The sequence below is a fragment of the Pygocentrus nattereri genome, chromosome 27 (assembly GCF_015220715.1).
Source record: "Pygocentrus nattereri isolate fPygNat1 chromosome 27, fPygNat1.pri, whole genome shotgun sequence".
NCBI classification, from domain to species: domain Eukaryota; kingdom Metazoa; phylum Chordata; class Actinopteri; order Characiformes; family Serrasalmidae; genus Pygocentrus; species Pygocentrus nattereri.
In genome coordinates, this window is record NC_051237.1 from 10,268,557 (window position 1) to 10,286,556 (window position 18,000).

General features: G+C 40.3%; 3 protein-coding genes across 3 annotated transcripts; 2 read left to right on the forward strand and 1 right to left on the reverse strand.

Annotated features, from left to right (window-relative positions):
- Positions 1–1,333: 1,333 nt before the first annotated feature.
- On the forward strand, positions 1,334–3,650 carry fabp3 (fatty acid binding protein 3, muscle and heart). The gene is made up of 4 exons (XM_017695899.2): positions 1,334–1,517; positions 2,748–2,920; positions 3,164–3,265; positions 3,452–3,650. Exons 1-4 carry the CDS (start codon positions 1,445–1,447, stop codon positions 3,503–3,505), a joined length of 402 nt encoding a protein of 133 aa, XP_017551388.1. The 5' UTR covers positions 1,334–1,444; the 3' UTR covers positions 3,506–3,650.
- A 353-nt stretch (positions 3,651–4,003) lies between these two features.
- zcchc17 (zinc finger, CCHC domain containing 17) lies at positions 4,004–11,451 on the reverse strand. Its single transcript, XM_017695888.2, has 8 exons — positions 11,201–11,451; positions 10,569–10,647; positions 10,343–10,400; positions 6,650–6,750; positions 6,399–6,490; positions 5,226–5,326; positions 4,538–4,659; positions 4,004–4,324 (listed from the first exon to the last, which is right to left on the reverse strand). The coding sequence occupies exons 2-8, from the start codon at positions 10,638–10,640 to the stop codon at positions 4,172–4,174; spliced, it is 699 nt and encodes a 232-aa protein (XP_017551377.1). The 5' UTR covers positions 10,641–10,647; positions 11,201–11,451; the 3' UTR covers positions 4,004–4,171.
- Positions 11,452–11,531: 80 nt separating this feature from the next.
- snrnp40 (small nuclear ribonucleoprotein 40 (U5)) lies at positions 11,532–16,885 on the forward strand. Its single transcript, XM_017692990.2, has 10 exons — positions 11,532–11,779; positions 12,743–12,872; positions 13,269–13,362; positions 13,521–13,686; positions 14,789–14,911; positions 15,050–15,170; positions 15,274–15,356; positions 16,297–16,358; positions 16,441–16,544; positions 16,660–16,885. The coding sequence occupies exons 1-10, from the start codon at positions 11,669–11,671 to the stop codon at positions 16,707–16,709; spliced, it is 1,044 nt and encodes a 347-aa protein (XP_017548479.1). The 5' UTR covers positions 11,532–11,668; the 3' UTR covers positions 16,710–16,885.
- The last annotated feature ends 1,115 nt before the right edge of the window (positions 16,886–18,000 follow it).

Consider the following 18,000-nt stretch of genomic DNA (forward strand, 5'->3'; position numbering starts at 1 on the left):
AAGGACAAAAATTATCATTTTAAATTGCACACACCAAAGCAACTCATGAACAGAATAAAGTTTGCAAGAGCAGGAAAGCACTAAGCATTACATAGCTGTAGCCTTTCAGGAATTAATTTTGACACCACAGTCTTAGATCATCCTTAAAATATTTGACACATCATAGTGAGTATGGTGGGCAGGATTGAAGTAGACTGTGATGTCTTAAGTGTGTTACGTGTTACTACAATTACTCATAGTACTGCTCTATAACTAGAGGCTCAGTTGTATTTGCAGAGTTGCTTAGATGCTTAGATTTCTATAGGCATGGTGTCTCTCCATATTTCTTACAGCAGACTCATGATAGAAACCACCATTAATTCCTTCAGCTCAACACTAGTTGACCACAGCAGGAAACTGTTGACCAAGAGGAACAAACAGGAATCAGATGTTTGCTAATGGCCGTGAACAGCCCAACATCTGCTTTCTGATAACAGTGTCCACTACAAATAATACAGAAGCTTACACTCAGACCTAAGACTTTGTAATGACAACAACAAAGCATTACCTGCACTCTAACACAAAAAAGGTCAACATAGAGACAGATTGGTAGAGAGACATGGAGAGAGAGTGAGAGAGAGAGAGAGAGAGAGAGAGAGAGAGAGAGAGAGAGAGAAAGAGAGGACAGTTGCTCTCATTGGATCAGCTGCCTGGTCTGTAAAATCGTCCTCATGCTTCTGAGGAGGGGCTGACTATATCATGAGGTGTAATGTTACCTGCTGAGTGTTTTGGAGTGTGTAAGACCAACCACGTGGACAGCAATTACCCTACACTGAACTGAGCAGCAAACACACTGTCCTAAAATACTGATGGTGGGAAACAACAAATACCCTGACTTGAGGTCAAGAAAGATGGAGAGAGAGGGCAGAGCGGAGTGGGAGGAGAATGAGGCAGATGGAAAAGAGATTTTGCCTGACACTGTTTGACCTTGACCCTAAATCAGTCACTCTTCTCCTCCACATTCCTTTTCCCCCCAGCCTTGAAACGTCTTATCTCTATAGGCTAGACATTTTGCTGCAGGCCTCTGCGAACAATCTTTCTTTCTCTGCCTATCTCTCAAGCACGGCCACTGTGGCCACTGTTAATACAGCTGTTGTTGTGCTCCTTCCCTTCTTCTCTTAATTCTTCCCTTCAGCTCCCATACACCCCCCCCCCCCCATCTTTTTCTTTCTTTCTTTCACTTTTTTTCCCTCTCTCTCTCTCTCTCTCGTCCTACCTCCTCCATCACCCCGCCCTCTTCTCAGGCCGTTGTGCTGACGTCACGAACAGCCGGTATAAATCGGCCAGTAAGATTGCACGAGCTCGGCTCCCCTTCTCTCATATTCTGTCTCCCATTATCCGCTCGTTCATTCTCCCTCTTGCCGTTCGTTCTCGCTCTGCGTTCCCCCTTCGCGCGACAGAAACCATGGTTGAGGCTTTCGTTGGCACATGGAACCTGAAGGAGAGCAAGAATTTCGACGACTACATGAAGGCTCTCGGTGAGTATGAGTGTGAGCGCTAGCAGGTGCTTGAGCGCGCGTGCTGTCGCTATTGCGTGTCTAAAACGCGGAGGTGAGGTCCGGTACGGTGCTGAGAGCATTAAAAAGGCGAACGCACAGTTATTTTTTGCTGAAAACTGGACGCAGTGTGCGTCTGCAGGTGCAAGCGCGTGTGGTGCAGGGAGGATCCCTCAGCCATGCTTACAGTTGCTGGCTCGATTACATGTATCGCGCTGCTGTACCACGTGTGTGCAGAGACGGGCCGTTTCCAAACAGCTTGTAGAGTAATCAGCGCCACACTGACTGATCTAACCCGTTCCCATTGACACGCATCTCCATCTCCTGTAGGTTTCAGCTTTCATATTTGAAGTGTACCGTGAGAGTTCGGTTATGCTGTGCGGCAAGTGTTTCAAGTTGGCCTGCGTTGACTTGACTCTTATTCTGGAGAAAGGTAACATTTAGGCCCGACACGTCCAAGCTCGCAGCACTGCCCCGCCTCTGCTCACACGGTCGCAAGCACACAATAGACGTTTGTTGAGATGATCTAGTGTATAAGGGGTGGGGGTGGCCGATGAGGGGGAAGGGGTTCTAAGAGAGAGTGGCAATGACCGGGGACTGGGTGAAGGGTGTTTGGGGTGGGTCTGGGGCGGGTCTGGGGCGTGGCCGGCGTTTAGGGGGTTCTTTTTAAACTTGCTAAACTAAATTCGAAATTCAGATTTGTGTCAGAGGTCAATGTCACCCTCCGTCCACACTGACCCACTGTATTTACAGAACAAATCAATATTAGCAGACTACGCTCTCCGCCTGTGCAAGCCTGGAATTGTTGATTTGACCGTTCTGACCGTTCCAGAGTTTGGTCATCTGCTGGGACACATTCACCCATGATTAACACGTGAATGTTAGCGGGGGGTGGTGTAAGTCAATGCGAGGCAGAGCGACTGTATTGGCCAGTTTAGCCTTAGGCTCTGTCTGTGAGAAGTATTTCCTGCGAGAGTTGAACATGTGATCCTTTAAGTATACAGAAGTGTTTATATTTTGTGCCTTAACTGTGGAGGGGGGAATTGTTCAACTACGTTTGTTATTAGCTAAACACTGATGCATACTCTACTGGAGTGCAGAAAGTCCTCTATGGACAAGGCCTTGTAACTGTTAACAGCATTATTTTGTGATCTTTGTATTGCAGTGAATGTGTGTGTGTGACCAGGTTTCTTTGTACATTGTGTGTATTAGGTGTGGGCTTTGCAACACGGCAGGTTGGCAGCATGACCAAACCCACCACAATAATTTCCTTGGAAGGGGATGTCATCACACTAAAGACAGTCAGCACTTTCAAGACCACAGAGATCAAATTCAAACTGGAAGAAGAGTTTGACGAGACAACTGCAGATGACCGTAAAGTGAAGGTACATGCAAGAACTGCAATGTGATGCATTTTTATTACATCACCGTAATGCGTGCAAGTGCTAAATCCATATATATATAAGTACACACACACTATACATTTATATATAATGTGTTTATATATATATATATATATATATATATATATATATATATATATATATATATATATATATATATATATATATATATATATAATTATTATTTATTTATTTATTTTTTGACCGACCCTCCTTGTGTTTCAGTCTTTGGTGACCATTGATGGAGGCAAGTTGGTGCATGTTCAGAAATGGGATGGCAAAGAGACGACACTGGTCCGAGAAGTCAACGGCAACAATCTCACACTGGTGAGTACTACCAGCATGCATGTTTGGTAGGGATTCTGACTACAGTCTGTTTTTGTCTGTGTCAGCAGTTGATGAACCTTGCTGATGGGATGCTGCCTGTATTAATAGCTGACTCTAGGAGATAACATGTGTGCACAGGCACGTTTGTTTGCTGATTCGTCTTGCTTTTTTGTTTTTCTTTGACAGACACTAACTCTTGGTGAAGTCGTCTGTACGCGATCCTATGTGAAAGGAGAGTGAAGTGAAACCCATCCTGCAACCCTGTCCTTGGTCCTGCGCATGCCTTCTTTTTGGTCAAGTACATTTTCAACGGTTAATAGTCCTTGCCCCCTTTTCTTTGTTCCGTACCCAAAAAGGGAATAAAACTACCTTTTACACCCAAAAACAATGTTTTCATGGATTACTTGATCTTTTCTGATATGGTGTACAATTTGTATCCAGTTTAAGGTTCCTTACCTTAAACCACTGTGCCAGAGCTGCTGCATCACTGCCAGAGCTGCCACAAGTCCATCACAGACTATTTATACCAGTCAGTATTTCCATCACCAGCTCCAAGAAAAGGGAGCTGTGTGAGTGTGCTATGTCACTGCATGTTTGTTTGGAACCATTCTGTACATCTTCTAATTTAAGCAAGTTCCTGTCACGTGTGTTCTACTTTGAGCTGATGTGTCTTGTTACCAGGTGAAGGGAGGTCATGTAGGACTGTGCTGCTTGAACTTTCACCGCTAAACCCAAACCTTTCTGAAGCCAACAAACTTTGTTTATTTTTTTCATAAAAACAAATCTCAAAACTGATAAGTACATCCCTGCATTGTTTTCTAAGACACATTGTCCTTGCTCATGCACAAAATAAAAACAACTTTTTTTTTTGAAAAAGCCAAAACCATGACATTACATAGATTGCATTCATTTATGTTTGTGTTTATGCTTCTTGTGCTTTTTCTTCTTTTCCGAATGTGTACGGGAGTGTCTCGCTCTTTTAGTGTTATCACCACTGTCAGAGGAAGAATTCTCTCTTTTTCGCTCTTTTTTCTTCTTCTCTTTCTTCGCTTTCTTTTCCTATGTGTAGAGAGAGAGATATTATGAAACCACACAATTAAATTGAACTGAACAGGCTAAGCACTTAGAATGATATAGTTGCCATGGACTAATAGAAAGATAACAAGGCATAGAAGGAAAGCTTGATAAATGAGAGTAGGGTTATGCAACTGGACGCCTGCTGGGTTTCTTCTTATGCTATAAATCTAATAATTTTCTAAGGGGTGTGATAACCTTCTTTCGTTTCTGAGGCTCTGATTGGGTGCTCTGGCTGGCTGGTTCTTCCTTCTCCTCCTCTTCTGGCACCAAACTGTATTGCAGCCCAGGCTGTGAGAAACAGTCCTTTGCAAAGTGACCTGAGAGCAAACACATGCATGGACACTTGGACCTTTGACATACTTTGATAGTCCCACACAGCTGTTGCGACAATTGCTAAGCCTCAAGCCAAAACAGGACCAATGAGGACCAATTCATCTACTTTGAGTGACGTAGTCCTTTTGAGGTGTTCTCAAGATTTTAAGAACTAAGATTTTAAAGTGGAATCTAGATTTAAAAAAATGAAATACTTTGAATCCCAACACAAAGTATATATTTGAGAGCAAGTCAGAACTGTATTAAAATATGAATGGCTTTAAAGGATTTATGTTGATTTGGTAATGATAATGCAATAAATTCAATGGCATGTGGAAGTTCTATCATTCATGTGTATGGTGAATTTAAATTACTTCAGTGCTTCTGATTTGAAGTCATTCTTAAGGGGTTTGTGGTTTACCCTGTATGAGTGTAAAAGTGTAAACTAAGGTTTGCTGCAAGGCTTGTGGTTTGGCTTTGATGAAAGTAGCAAACATAATGAGTACCTTTGGTTATCATGGAGTGGTTAGATAACAGCTGCGATATGTATTTAAATTTTTTATATTCTTACCTGTGCACCCACACTTCTTACAGGTGGTGTTCAGCACAGCCTCAAGTGTAATTCTCTGACCTGTATTATCTTGGAAGCGCCTTCGCCTGCGTGCGTCCTGTCTGTGTGTGCACAATCATACATACAGGGCTGTGAAAAAGTATTTGCCCCTTACATTACTTCTATTTTTGCTGTCAGATTTAGATCTTTCAGGTCATCCAACCGATTTTAATATAAGATAAAGACAACATGAGTAAACACAAAATACTCTTTAATGACCATTCTATTTATTGAAGATAAAGATTTATTCCAAATCTATTGTGAAAAATGTGAAAAGGTAATTGCCACCCTTGACAGTAACAACAACAATCAGATGTTTGCACTTTCTTGCACTTTAACATTGTTGTGGAGGAGCTTTAGGTCACAAACTAATGGGTGGGCATTCTACCTCAGGATTTTCTGATAGAGAGCAGAATTTATGGTTCAATCCAATTATGACAAGTCATCCAGGTCCTGCAGAAGCAAAGCAGCCCCAGACCATCACACTACCACCACCACGCTTGACCGCTGGAATGATGCTGTTATGGTGGAATGCAGTGGTAGCTTTCCAACAGATGTAACAGGACTCATGGCTCCCAAAAATGTCCACCTTTGACTCATCACAGAATATTATTCCAAAAGTTTTGGGGGTTGTCTAGATGTTTTTTGGCAAATGCGAGATGAGCCTTTGTGTTTTTTTTTGGCCAGCAGAGGTTTGCACCTTGCAACTTTTCCATTAATGCTGTTTTTACCCAGTGTGTTTCTTATTGTGACAGGTTCTATTTAAGTGATGTTTAGATTCAACAGGTCTGGCAGTAATCATGCCTGGGTGTGGTTAGTGAAACTGAACCCAATAGTCTTTGGATCTGGTTAACTGCTTGATTTAGTAGCAAAGGGGGTTATTACTTTCTCACTTAGGGTCAGGTATGGCCGAAGAGCATTTTTCCTTCAATAAACAAAATCATCATTTAAAAACAGTATTTTTTTTTCTCTGGTTATCTTTGTCTAATATTAAAAGTAGTTTAATGACCTAAAGGAAATATGTAGTATGGATGGATCAGTACTCGAAAACACAAATGAGAAACACATTTTAACAAAAAAATACACCTGTGTGTGTGTGTGTGTGTGTGTGAATGGGACACACAGACTACTTACTCTGCCATCACATTGTTGGGATCCAAATCCCGCCCTGTTCCTTGATTCACAGCTTTCATGGAGAAAGAAAGTTTGACTTTATCATCATGAATCTGGCACAAAACAAACAGAAAAAACACTGTTTAAAATCTGCACATATTATATTATCAGTAAATGAATGAATGTGCAGCAACTTAAAATACAGATGCAAATCTATTTCTTTATGAATATTAGTTGTATTTTATTTTCTGGGTTTGCACTCAGGTGTGTACCTCTCTGCCAATGACTTTAATCCAAACTTGCTCACCAACATCAACAATTTCAGCAGGATTATCTACTCGAGAGGCAGACATCTCACTTTTATGAACCAACCCTGAAAGAAGCCAAGAAGAAGTTTACTGTACAAAATTCCATATTTACAAAGAAGTAATGTAATGACATAATGGTCGTTAAAAAAAAGACAAAATAAAGCACTGCGCACTACACAAGGACTAAACATAATGCAATGGACAAAACACTGCAATACAATACACTCAATTACAGCGTAATAAATACACAGTTAAACTAGAGTTCAAATGCCAACAATAAAGTCACACACTAGAAGTGCATGTGAGCAGTGCATAATTATGTAGGTGTATACACCTAAGATTTAGTGTGCAAATTACTAGTAGACCAGTGGTTCCCAATCTGGCCATCAGGACACCCCAGACAGTCGATATTTTTGCTCCAACATATGACAGAAAATATGGACCATCTCAGGGACCCTAAGGACCAGATTGGGAACCACAGTCGTATAACACCATTTCCAAAGAAATTGAGAGGCTGTGCAAAATGTAAATAAAAAGAGAACGCAATGATGTGCAACTCGTTCAAATCCTATAAATGTAAATCAGAAATTGTACAAAGACAACATATCAAATGTTGAAACACAGAAATGTTTTTTTTTTTTTTTTATAAAATATAATATATGCCTATTTTGAATGAGATGCCAGCAAACTGTTTCAAAAAATTTGGGAAGCGGGGGAAAAAGACTGGTAAAAATGGTGGTAATTTGGCAACAGGTTAGTAACATGATTTGATATAATAAGAGCAGTTTTTCAGAAGGTGAGGAGGAGTTCACCACTCTTTGAAAGACTATGCAGGCAAATAGTGCAATAAATAAAAAAAGTTTCTCAGCATAAAACAGCATAGAACCTAGGGATTTCATCATCTATGGTACTACCATGCAAAGAAGAAGCCATATACACTGCTCAAAAAAAATAAAGGGAACACTCAAATAACACATCCTAGATCTGAATGAATGAAATATTCTCATTGAATACTTTGTTCTGTACAAAGTTGAATATGCTGACAACAAAATCACAAAAAAATCATCAATGGAAATCAAATTTATTAACCAATGGAGGCCTGGATTTGGAGTCACACACAAAATTAAAGTGGAAAAACACACGACAGGCTGATCCAACTTTGATGTAATGTCCTTAAAACAAGTCAAAATGAGGCTCAGTATTGTGTGTGGCCTCCACGTGCCTGTATGACCTCCCTACAACGCCTGGGCATGCTCCTGATGAGATGGCAGATGGTCTCCTGAGGGATCTCCTCCCAGACCTGGACTAAAGCATCTGCCAACTCCTGGACAGTCTGTGGTGCAACGTGGCGTTGGTGGATGGAGCGAGACATGATGTCCCAGATGTGCTCAATCGGATTCAGGTCTGGGGAACGGGCGGGCCAGTCCATAGCTTCAATGCCTTCATTTTGCAGGAACTGCTGACACACTCCAGCCACATGAGGTCTAGCATTGTCCTGCATTAGGAGGAACCCAGGGCCAACCACACCAGCATATGGTCTCACAATGGGTCTGAGGATCTCATCTTGGGACCTAATGGCAGTCAGGCTACCTCTGGCGAGCACATGGAGGGCTGTGCAGCCCTCCAAAGAAATGCGACCCCACACCATTACTGACCCACTGCCAAACTGGTCATGCTGAAGGATGTTGCAGGCAGGATGTTGTGGCTCTCACGTCGTCTCCAGACTCTGTCACGTCTGTCACATGTGCTCAGTGTGAACCTGCATTCATCTGTGAAGAGACAGGGCGCCAGTTGCGAATTCGCCAATCCTGGTGTTCTCTGGCAAATGCCAAGCGTCCTGCACAGTGTTGGGCTGTGAGCACAACCCCCATCTGTGGACGTCGGGCCCTCATACCATCCTCATGGAGTCGGTTTCTAACCGTTTGTGCAGACACATGCACATTTGTGGCCTGCTGGATGTCATTTTGCAAGGCTCTGTCAGTGCTCCTCCTGTTCCTCCTTGCACAAAGGCGGTCCTGCTGCTGGGTTGTTGCCCTCCTACGGCCTCCTCCACGTCTCCTGGTGTACTGGCCTGTCTCCTGGTAGCACCTCCAGCCTCTGGACACTACGCTGACAGACACAGCAAACCTTCTTGCCACATCTCACATTGATGTGCCATCCTGGATGAGCTGCACTACCTGAGCCACTTGTGTGGGTTGTAGAGTCCGTCTCATGCTACCACGAGTGTGAAAGCACCACCAATATTCAAAAGTGACCAAAACATCAGCCAGAAAGCAGAAAGGTACTGAGAAGTGGTCTGTGGTCCCCACCTGCAGAACCACTCCTTTATTGAGTGTGTCTTGCTAATTGCCAATAATTTCCACCTGTTGTCTATTCCATTTGCACAACAGCAGTGAAATTGATTGTCAATCAGTGTTGCTTCCTAAGTGGACAGTTTGATTTCACAGAATTTTGATTTACTTGGAGTTATATTGTGTTGTTTAAGTGTTCCCTTTATTTTTTTTGAGCAGTGTATAAACAGGATTCAGAAACATCATCACCTTCTCTGGGCCCAAGCTAATTTAAGACAGACTAAGGCAAAGTGGGAAAGTGTCCAATGGTCCAACAAATCAAAATTTTGTTCTTTTTGAAAATCATGGACACTACATCCTCCAAGATAAAGACTAGCCAACTTGTTTAAAAGCCAGCCATCCATGATAGTATGGGGGTGCATTAGTGCACATGGTATGGGTGACTTACACATCGGCGAAGGCATCATTAATGCTGAATGATATATATAGGTTTTGGCAACATATGCTGCCATCCAGATGACTTTTTTTCAGGGCAGACCTTGATTATTATTTCAGGAAGACAATCCCAACCACATTCTAAACTGCTGGTTGCTAAACTGGCCTGACTCAAATCAAATGGTGGGGAGCTTTATACCTCTCTAGCAAACACTTTATATTGGGGATGGTGACTTGTGTAGCAGCTCCAAGTATCTTATTCTATTGGCAGTGCTTTTCTAAATAGATTATTCAAACTGTGTGCTCAATTGAAGGTCTGTGTCATCAAGGGACATCTCTTCAAGAACCTGGATTCACACACTTGCAGGGTGTCTGGATACTTCTGGACATAGTCTTTCTGTCCAAGGGCTGGGTGGGGCCACCCACTATACTGAAGCAATACACATTAAAGCTGAAGAAGACTCAGAACTGGCCAAATTAGTCACTGGCCCAGTCCTAAATTGCACACGTGCTGGCCTGTAGTCCACAATTGTGAGTGCATAATGCTTTAGTGTGGCTTCACAGCTTCTGTTTTGCAGCATTGGTGCATTTTGGAGCACTGCAATGATGCAGCCTCAGCAGTGGCCCATTACCCAAAATTCCTTGAGATACAAGTGAGAACCAATCAATCAGGCCAACATGGCAGACATGAAGATATTCAGATGTGAGAAAAACTGCATTTGTTTATTGATTAAACTTGCCATTGAACTGCATTATGCTTATAATCTAAATTAGTTTTAATACACTAGAGCCTGCATGACACACAAGTCAGTCTCAAGAATGCTTGAGGTATCTTGTCCTATAGATCTACAGATTGCTCACATCACCAAAGTGTGGAATTTGGACCACCAAGGCACCATTTGGGACCAGGCTAATGACAGAGTAAGCTCACCTTGCTTCCTGTATCCTGGAATCTTGACAAAGGCTCCATATTCTGTTACAGAAGCCACCTGCAAAAGGGAGAAAGAGTAAAAGAGAAATAGACATAGAGAGAGAGAGAGAGAGAGAGAGAGAGAGAGAGAGAGAGAGAGTAAGAACAAAAAGAGAAGCGGAAAAGAGAAATAAAACAACAGTGCTGTGGAACAGCATCTCTCTGTTCACTTGATGATGGGCCTGACCTCCCCTCGTAGGATGCTGTACAGCTCTGGAAGTCCATCCAGCCCGGCTGGCTCTCTATGGTCATCAGCCATTGTCTGTCTAACACATATAAAGCCAAAGTTTGAGTCAACTTTACTGTAATTTTTTTTCTGACCACTGAATAATATAGTACACAGTGTTACATTACATTCAATTACACAAAAAAATCTACATGTAATAATTATACAAGCACTGCACACAGGACGGTAGAGACAGGACACTGTACAATAAGATTGTGGAAAAAACACAGACCAGCTGTCAGTCTGCAGCAGCAATGACTACTGAGCATGTATTAGCAGTGCTTTGATTATTAGTATTAATTCCCAAGTGCCATATGCAGAGCACAAAATGCTCGTGCACATAAAGTGAGTAAAGGAGCCTATGTTTCGCACCTACCAGATACCTGCAGCAGGCATCGTGCTCCAAATTAAAGTGAGGAACAGGGCTGAAACAGCAGTGCAGTGTGAATGAGTGCTCATCGGGCAGACATTGGCACTATCGTTGTTCTTCACCGAACCCCTCTCTTACGTTAAACGTGCTACAACAGTCCGTTCATTAAAAACACTTTCTCAGCCAAAGGAAAACGTATTTAAGATTATTCAGCAAAACTTACTGCTCCTTTAAGTCTTTAAGGAACGGGTGGCCGGGTGGAGGCTCCTCCAGGTGTGCTGGAGCTCAGCTGCGCACGCCAAGCAGGTAAGGTTTCACTTCAGAGAGACGGTTAGCTTGCACTGTCACGTCTTCGGGAATTTTCGCTAGAAAACGCTGCATATTCCCTCAGACAGCCTTTCAGACGTAGCTCGACACTAAAATGAAACCTCCGGAGCCGAGCACCGCGAGAATGCGCCGCGGCCGCACTCTGCACACTGCTTCCTGCTCCAGCGACCAATCAGAAACGACCAGCACAAACGGACCAATCAAAAGCCTCGATTTTACCGGAAGTGCTTCCACTTCACCTCCAGCGTGCTGCTAATGGTGGACAGTGGGCAGATTCATTCATCCGCATTCGCATCGAGACAGAAATAGCCGCGAACGCTGGTTTATTCCGTTCTCTCTTCATACCGAAGACCATCTTCAAAACATGATCGAGCCGAAGAAGCGGGGCGCGGACATGGCGCTGGTTCCCGCCGCCGTGAAGAGACCCAGGAACGAGCTGGTGGCCGCGGCGCAGAGTCAGCAGATAGCGACCATGGTAAAGACAACGAAACATGAAGCTTATCGCAGCCTCGCTTTCGCCGGGTACTTGCTCACATTTTCCCATTCTACCTTAAGTGCTGCACAATTTAAGGTGGCACGGGAAAATTCGAGCAAGAAGCCGGCAAACAGGAAGTCAGATTCACCTCGTACTGAAGATAAACATTTAACGTTAGAGTAAACAGCTCTATATGCCAGCTGCTATGGTAACCAACGGCGTTTATACCCAGTGCTGAAGCTGTACATAGCTTAACTGAGTTTATAGATAAATAGGCTGATTAAAAAACAGAGAATGTTTTCTTCCTTTCGAAATTAATTGAAATCTGTAACGCGGAACCTAAGGTAAAAATTTCGACAACAAATATCCTGGTTCGCGGGTACTAAAGTAAAACCTGTGTGTCTGTGTGTGTGTGTGTGTGTGTATATATATATATATATATATATATATATATATATATATATATATATATATATATATATATTCATTTTTTAGCATAAACACATTCGGTTTCACAAAAGATGTTTAGATTATTGGTTAATGAAAACGCTTATTTTTATATTTTCCTCTGAGGTTCGATTCTCGTATATATAAAAACATCTGCATGGGAAGTGCTGATACTCCAGTACTGAACCACCCATCCCTAATATAAACATACAAAGAAAGATAACTCTACTGACACTGTCGCGTACTGGCTTAAATAGTAGAGCAATGTTCAGCAGTTAAACAAAAGTGCTTGGCAAGCTTTAAAGTTTCAGTCAGAATCTCTTTCATTTATTGATTCATTCATAGTTTGCCTTTCAGTTGTTTCTGTATATGTCACAAATCAATGTTCAAGGCATGCTCTTACTTTTAAATATCTCATTTTAAAAAGCATCTTAGTGAGTGACTAATAAGGGTTTTATCTGCTTTCTGATGTCTAAAATACACTATGCTTGATTCAATTTGTCTTTGGTTTGTCAGGGGCCTCCTCGCAGCTCCAGTTTGCAGGCTCCTATAATGTTGCTCTCTGGGCATGAGGGAGAAGTCTACTGCTGCAAGTTTCATCCCAGTGGAGCCACTCTAGCTTCTGCAGGATATGACCGCCTCATCTGTAAGATCATGCTATTGTGTATACAGGGCGGAAGTGCTCTGTGTTGCTTTATTGTTGTGTTACTTTACTGTTTTATGTCCTATGATGATTGGCTGATTCAATTTGCTGAGATTTGCTTTTTGCCACACAAAGACCTATAAACATGTAAAATTTTGCCAAAATGGATCTGTGGGCTCTCGTTCTGCCGTGGGCTTGGCTCAGACAGTTGAGCAATCAAAGACCCAGTAGTGCTGTTTTTTTGTGAGGTAGTAGAGGATGATTGTGCTCTTCTATATGCACATTCCACATAGATAAGCATTGGTCTATTGGGCATGCTCACTAGTTGTTGCTTCACATTTGTCAGGTATTTGATGAAGAGTTGAGTAATATTTGAAGTGTTGTTTGTGTGTTGTACAGTGTTGTGGAGTGTGTATGGAGACTGTGAGAACTTTGCCACATTGAAAGGTCACAGTGGAGCTGTGATGGAGCTTCACTACAATACAGATGGCAGGTATGCAAGTGTGTAGAAGTATAATAAAGTGATGACCTTAGATCAGATTCGTACTTTCTTGATTGTGTTAATCATCTCAAAAATCAGAGTCTGATATGTTTAAATTTCAGGTTGCCTTTTTGAATACCTTTTCAGATGTGTATGTGTCTGTTTTTCAGCCTGCTTTTCTCAGCCAGTACGGATAAGACTGTATGTGTGTGGGACAGTGAGACAGGAGAGCGTGTGAAGCGTCTGAAAGGTCACACATCCTTTGTGAATTCCTGCTTTCCTGCTCGTCGTGGTCCACAGCTTGCCTGCACTGGCAGTGACGACGGAACAGTGAAGGTAACAAGCAACATGTGTCTCAGTATCATGTGATGCTTAACCCAGACATCAGAATGAGTATTTATAATAAGATGTTTATTACCTTGTTGTAAGTGCATGTGGTTAAATAATTTAAGGACATAGGGGAATATCTACAAATTAATCAATAAACACAAGTACCCCTAGCCCACTTATAAATATATTTATATATACCATTATATAAAAAGTAAATAAATATCTTCTTTTTCTGTGACCTTGAGTTTTAAGCCAGTGTAATTCTTTTAGTTTAAGACATTTGCATGAATGAGGGACTATCCTGAACACATGTCAGAGTCACCATGAATGCTTTAAAATTCCTTAAAGTGTGGTCCTGAAAATAAACTGATATAAAAATACAGATTTGATCGTTTTGATATGACAAAGTTGCTTAAGATTTAGAGATGTTCCCATTTCAATTTCTTTTTGGCGTTAGATAGCCGATTAAGTCAGGAATCACATGACCAATAGCAGTCTGGCTGATTGGACCGTTACTTAAGAGTAAAAACTCTCAAGCTTGTTTAAAATGTGACATTTCAACTCTATTAAATCTTCACAAACCTTATAGCTAAACTCTACAGTCTAGTAGTTCTAATTCAGGGAGAAAAATGAATGCAATTTTGCATTATTTGGTTTCTAATATATGCAATCAATTACATTTTTTTTTTCTTTATTTTTTTGTGGGTTCATTTGTCAGCATATTTTAAGTAGAAACCTAATGTCTGTTAGGACAACCAGGAATTTGTCCTCCGTTCATGGAAAGAGCGGTAAAGAATTACAGAGATTATCATGGGTTATGTGCACAACATCAATCCAAATTAATGTTTTAAAAGGAGATAAAAAGAGAGAGAATGTGAAATCTTTCTTGTGTGGGCTGAAATAAGAGAAGGGCATATTGTTCAACATCTTTATGGTTCTTACAGTGCCTGATTAGGAGAAAATCAGTGGTACTTAAAGCAGTACTGAGGGAAGATGTCTAATCAGGTGTTCTAGGAAATGAAATAGGAAACAAAGATTAGAACTAACAAGTAATTATAAATAATAATGCATTTACCATGTTTTAATAACTACCCATGTTTGTTTTAAGCTTTGGGACATCAGGAAAAAGGCATCAGTTCACACATTCCAGAACACGTACCAGGTACTGAGTGTGACCTTCAACGACACCAGTGACCAGATCATTTCAGGAGGCATTGACAATGATATTAAGGTACTGTGCGTGTGCACTTAACATCAGTGTATTTCATAAATGTTTATTTTCTGCCTTGGCTTGTCTATGACAGTTTATTTCATTTTATTTTGTGTGTGTGTGTGTGTGTGTGTGTGTGTGTGTGTGTGTTTGCTGCAGGTGTGGGACCTGAGGCAGAATAAATTAATTTACAGCATGCAGGGCCATGGAGACTCAGTGACAGGACTCAGTCTTAGCTCGGAGGGATCCTACCTACTGTCCAACTCCATGGACAACAGTGGTGAGTTGCTGACACTCAGAGAATGAGAGACAGTGTGAATGCAATGACAGGTTTAGGGTGTTATTTGTTCATCTGTTAATGATATGTTGTGTCTGTGATGCAGTGCGTGTTTGGGATATCCGTCCATTTGCCCCAAAGGAGAGATGTGTGAAGATCTTCCAGGGAAATGTCCACAACTTTGAAAAGGTAATCCTTACTCTCTCCGGAAGTGTGACGGGATCACAACATTTGATAGGTTCACTGCATTTTGCATTTTGAGATTTTGCTTTATTAGTAAGCAAAATTTTTAGGACTATTATTCTTTGGTCTTTCAATGACACCATTCAGCATTAATTTAATGCAATAAACTATGTTTTTTTTTGTAGAATGATGAGATCAATGACCATTTCAGTTTAAATAATTTCATTAATATGAGCCTTATATTATACTTCTTTGAATGAGTAGTTTGGGATAAAGGAGGAGGGATCCTCCTCATAACTTTGATGTGAATGGGCAGGCCTAAACTGTAGTCAAAAGAATAGGTGATATAAAAATATGTAGGTTTTGTGACATAAAAAATAATGATTTAAAAACAGACTGTTTGTGTATCTTAGTTTACAGTAGAGTGAACAGTAGATTTTGAAACTTAAGCAGTGTTTACATGTGACATTGACCTAAGACAAAAACAACTCAGTTTTTCCACGATGTGGGCCCTTTATGTAATGCAGTGTAACAAATTACTGGTAAATATTAAAGTACTGTACCATGATAATACAACACAATTTAATATTAATATTCAATACGATTTATTGTGTTACTTGGTTTAATAAGCTCTCAGCTATATTTATTGTGTTTGTTTCTGGAGTATAGACATTTGATGTGAAAAAAACTGCAGTTAGTCAGAAATCTGACACAGAGCAATGTGTGACTTGAACTTGAAGTACATTTTTTATGTCTTTATTGCCTACTAATTTATAACATTGTTTTGCATAATTCTTTCTGTTCTGCATGTTAGCAACCTTTTGTATCTTCTCATCTGATTTATATAATCTGTAATGACTGCTTTCTGTCCAGTTTGCTATTGTGTTTGGTAAAACTGATTCATACACTGAACATTTATGACTTTCTATTGTTCTTTTGTCCCAAGAATCTTCTGCGTTGCTCATGGTCACCAGATGGGAGTAAGATAGCGGCAGGCTCTGCTGACAGGTAAGGATTATGTGCCTATATGCTCATATGGGTGAGTATACTGTATGTTAATAACTGTGTAATTACCTTTGTTTGTTTTTAGGTTTGTTTATGTGTGGGACACGACCTCTCGTAGAATTCTGTATAAGCTCCCTGGTCATGCAGGATCAGTCAATGAGGTGGCCTTCCATCCTGAGGAGCCTGTTGGTAATTATTTTTTTTTTTTTTTGTAATTTTTTCTTTCATCCTCTTATCCAGATTTTGGAGAGGCTATTTGTAAATCTGTCATATTCCTTTTAATAGCAAGATTTTTCTTTAACAGTTCTCTCTGGATCCAGCGACAAGCGCCTGTACATGGGGGAGATCCAGTAACGTGTGTGTGTGTGTGTGTGTGTGTGTGTGTGTGTGTGTGAGAGAGACTGAGTGAATGAAAGAATGAGCTGTTTAACTGGTTTGGAGAAATGTCATTTTGAAATGGTGCATAACCGTGGAGAAGATGTGGGACTGTTTTTTATGCTTTTAATAAACTTTTTTTTGGAGAAATGTTACACTACACCGTGTGATTCTCTTATCTGAAGTGGATCAAGTAGCTTATTTGAAACAATGACATGTTGAAAGAAAAGTACCTTTCCAAAAAACAACTTTAGTAAATGTACAAAAGTAGCAGATCAAAAAACTGCTTAAGTACTGAGTAACTTATGTAACTTCAGTGATGCTTTTTTGGTACATCCAGCATCTATCGGGATAGCAACAGGAGTTTAATAGACTCTGGTCTTCTCTTTGGATCCACCCTTGGTCTAACATAAAATGTTAAAGCTCCAAAAATTGATGTGTGACTAATCTTATAGTAGTATGGATGCTCTCACCAATACAATTAGCCCCAGCAAAGGAATCTGTAGTTCAGTATTAACTGAGATGTAACAGTAAAAAAATGTATTCCCTTTCTCACAAACATACTTGAAAGGAAGTGCATTAATACTAAATGAAAATACTCAAGAAGGTACAAATTCATGGACTAGTTACTACCTTCCACTGCTTATGAACAAAACTGATTAGGATTTTGAATTTATTTTATTTTTGTAGAAATATACATTTTTTTCCAAATAATTTTATTTCATAATAGAGTAAAGTATATTTTAAGATTATTAATAATTGATAAATAATGTAATACCTGTTTAAATAGCATTATTCATATTCCTCCTTTATGCTCATTGTTTTATTGAAGATGAGATCCTTTATTTCTGTCTGTTTTAAAGGTTTCCGGAATAAGGTAGTAGTTCTGTGGTTTTATTTTTTCTTTAATTAAAATATCTGAATAGAAATGGTTCCATTATAACCATTATAATGGTTAATCTAATTTCATTGTTGCGATAAGGATTTAGATGCTGTGAAATATCTTATCCATATGCTGGGCAAGTTTCATTTTTACAGCGCAAGACTTTTGAAATTTAAACCTAACCCTAAATTATTTCTAATAGATTTACAAACAGTTTAAAAATATTTATTTATCTCTTTCCCCTTGTTGATAGTAGTCTTACTTTCTACTTGTAAACATTCTTCCTTTTCTTGTAAATTATAAGTTTCCTTTCTGTAAACTGAAAAATTTGGCTGACATTTATAATCCTGTGTACGGTTCCTTTTGGTGTCATTTTAAATGATGAAA

What these genes read in the sequence shown, in the direction of transcription:
- fabp3 (XM_017695899.2), top strand. Translation starts at nt 1,445, where the DNA reads ATGGTTGAGGCTTTCGTTGGCACATGGAACCTGAAGGAGAGCAAGAAT. An exon ending in CAGATGACCGTAAAGTGAAG is followed by an intron (nt 2,921 to 3,163) that starts GTACATGCAAGA and finishes CTTGTGTTTCAG; the next exon opens with TCTTTGGTGACCATTGATGG. An exon ending in ACGGCAACAATCTCACACTG is followed by an intron (nt 3,266 to 3,451) that starts GTGAGTACTACC and finishes TTTCTTTGACAG; the next exon opens with ACACTAACTCTTGGTGAAGT.
- zcchc17 (XM_017695888.2), bottom strand. Translation starts at nt 10,640, where the DNA reads ATGGCTGATGACCATAGAGAGCCAGCCGGGCTGGATGGACTTCCAGAG. An exon ending in TTAAAGTCATTGGCAGAGAG is followed by an intron (nt 6,491 to 6,649) that starts GTACACACCTGA and finishes GTTTTGTGCCAG; the next exon opens with ATTCATGATGATAAAGTCAA. An exon ending in CCCAACAATGTGATGGCAGA is followed by an intron (nt 5,327 to 6,398) that starts GTAAGTAGTCTG and finishes GTGCACACACAG; the next exon opens with ACAGGACGCACGCAGGCGAA.
- snrnp40 (XM_017692990.2), top strand. Translation starts at nt 11,669, where the DNA reads ATGATCGAGCCGAAGAAGCGGGGCGCGGACATGGCGCTGGTTCCCGCC. An exon ending in AGGATATGACCGCCTCATCT is followed by an intron (nt 12,873 to 13,268) that starts GTAAGATCATGC and finishes TGTGTTGTACAG; the next exon opens with TGTTGTGGAGTGTGTATGGA. An exon ending in ATGTCCACAACTTTGAAAAG is followed by an intron (nt 15,357 to 16,296) that starts GTAATCCTTACT and finishes TTTTGTCCCAAG; the next exon opens with AATCTTCTGCGTTGCTCATG.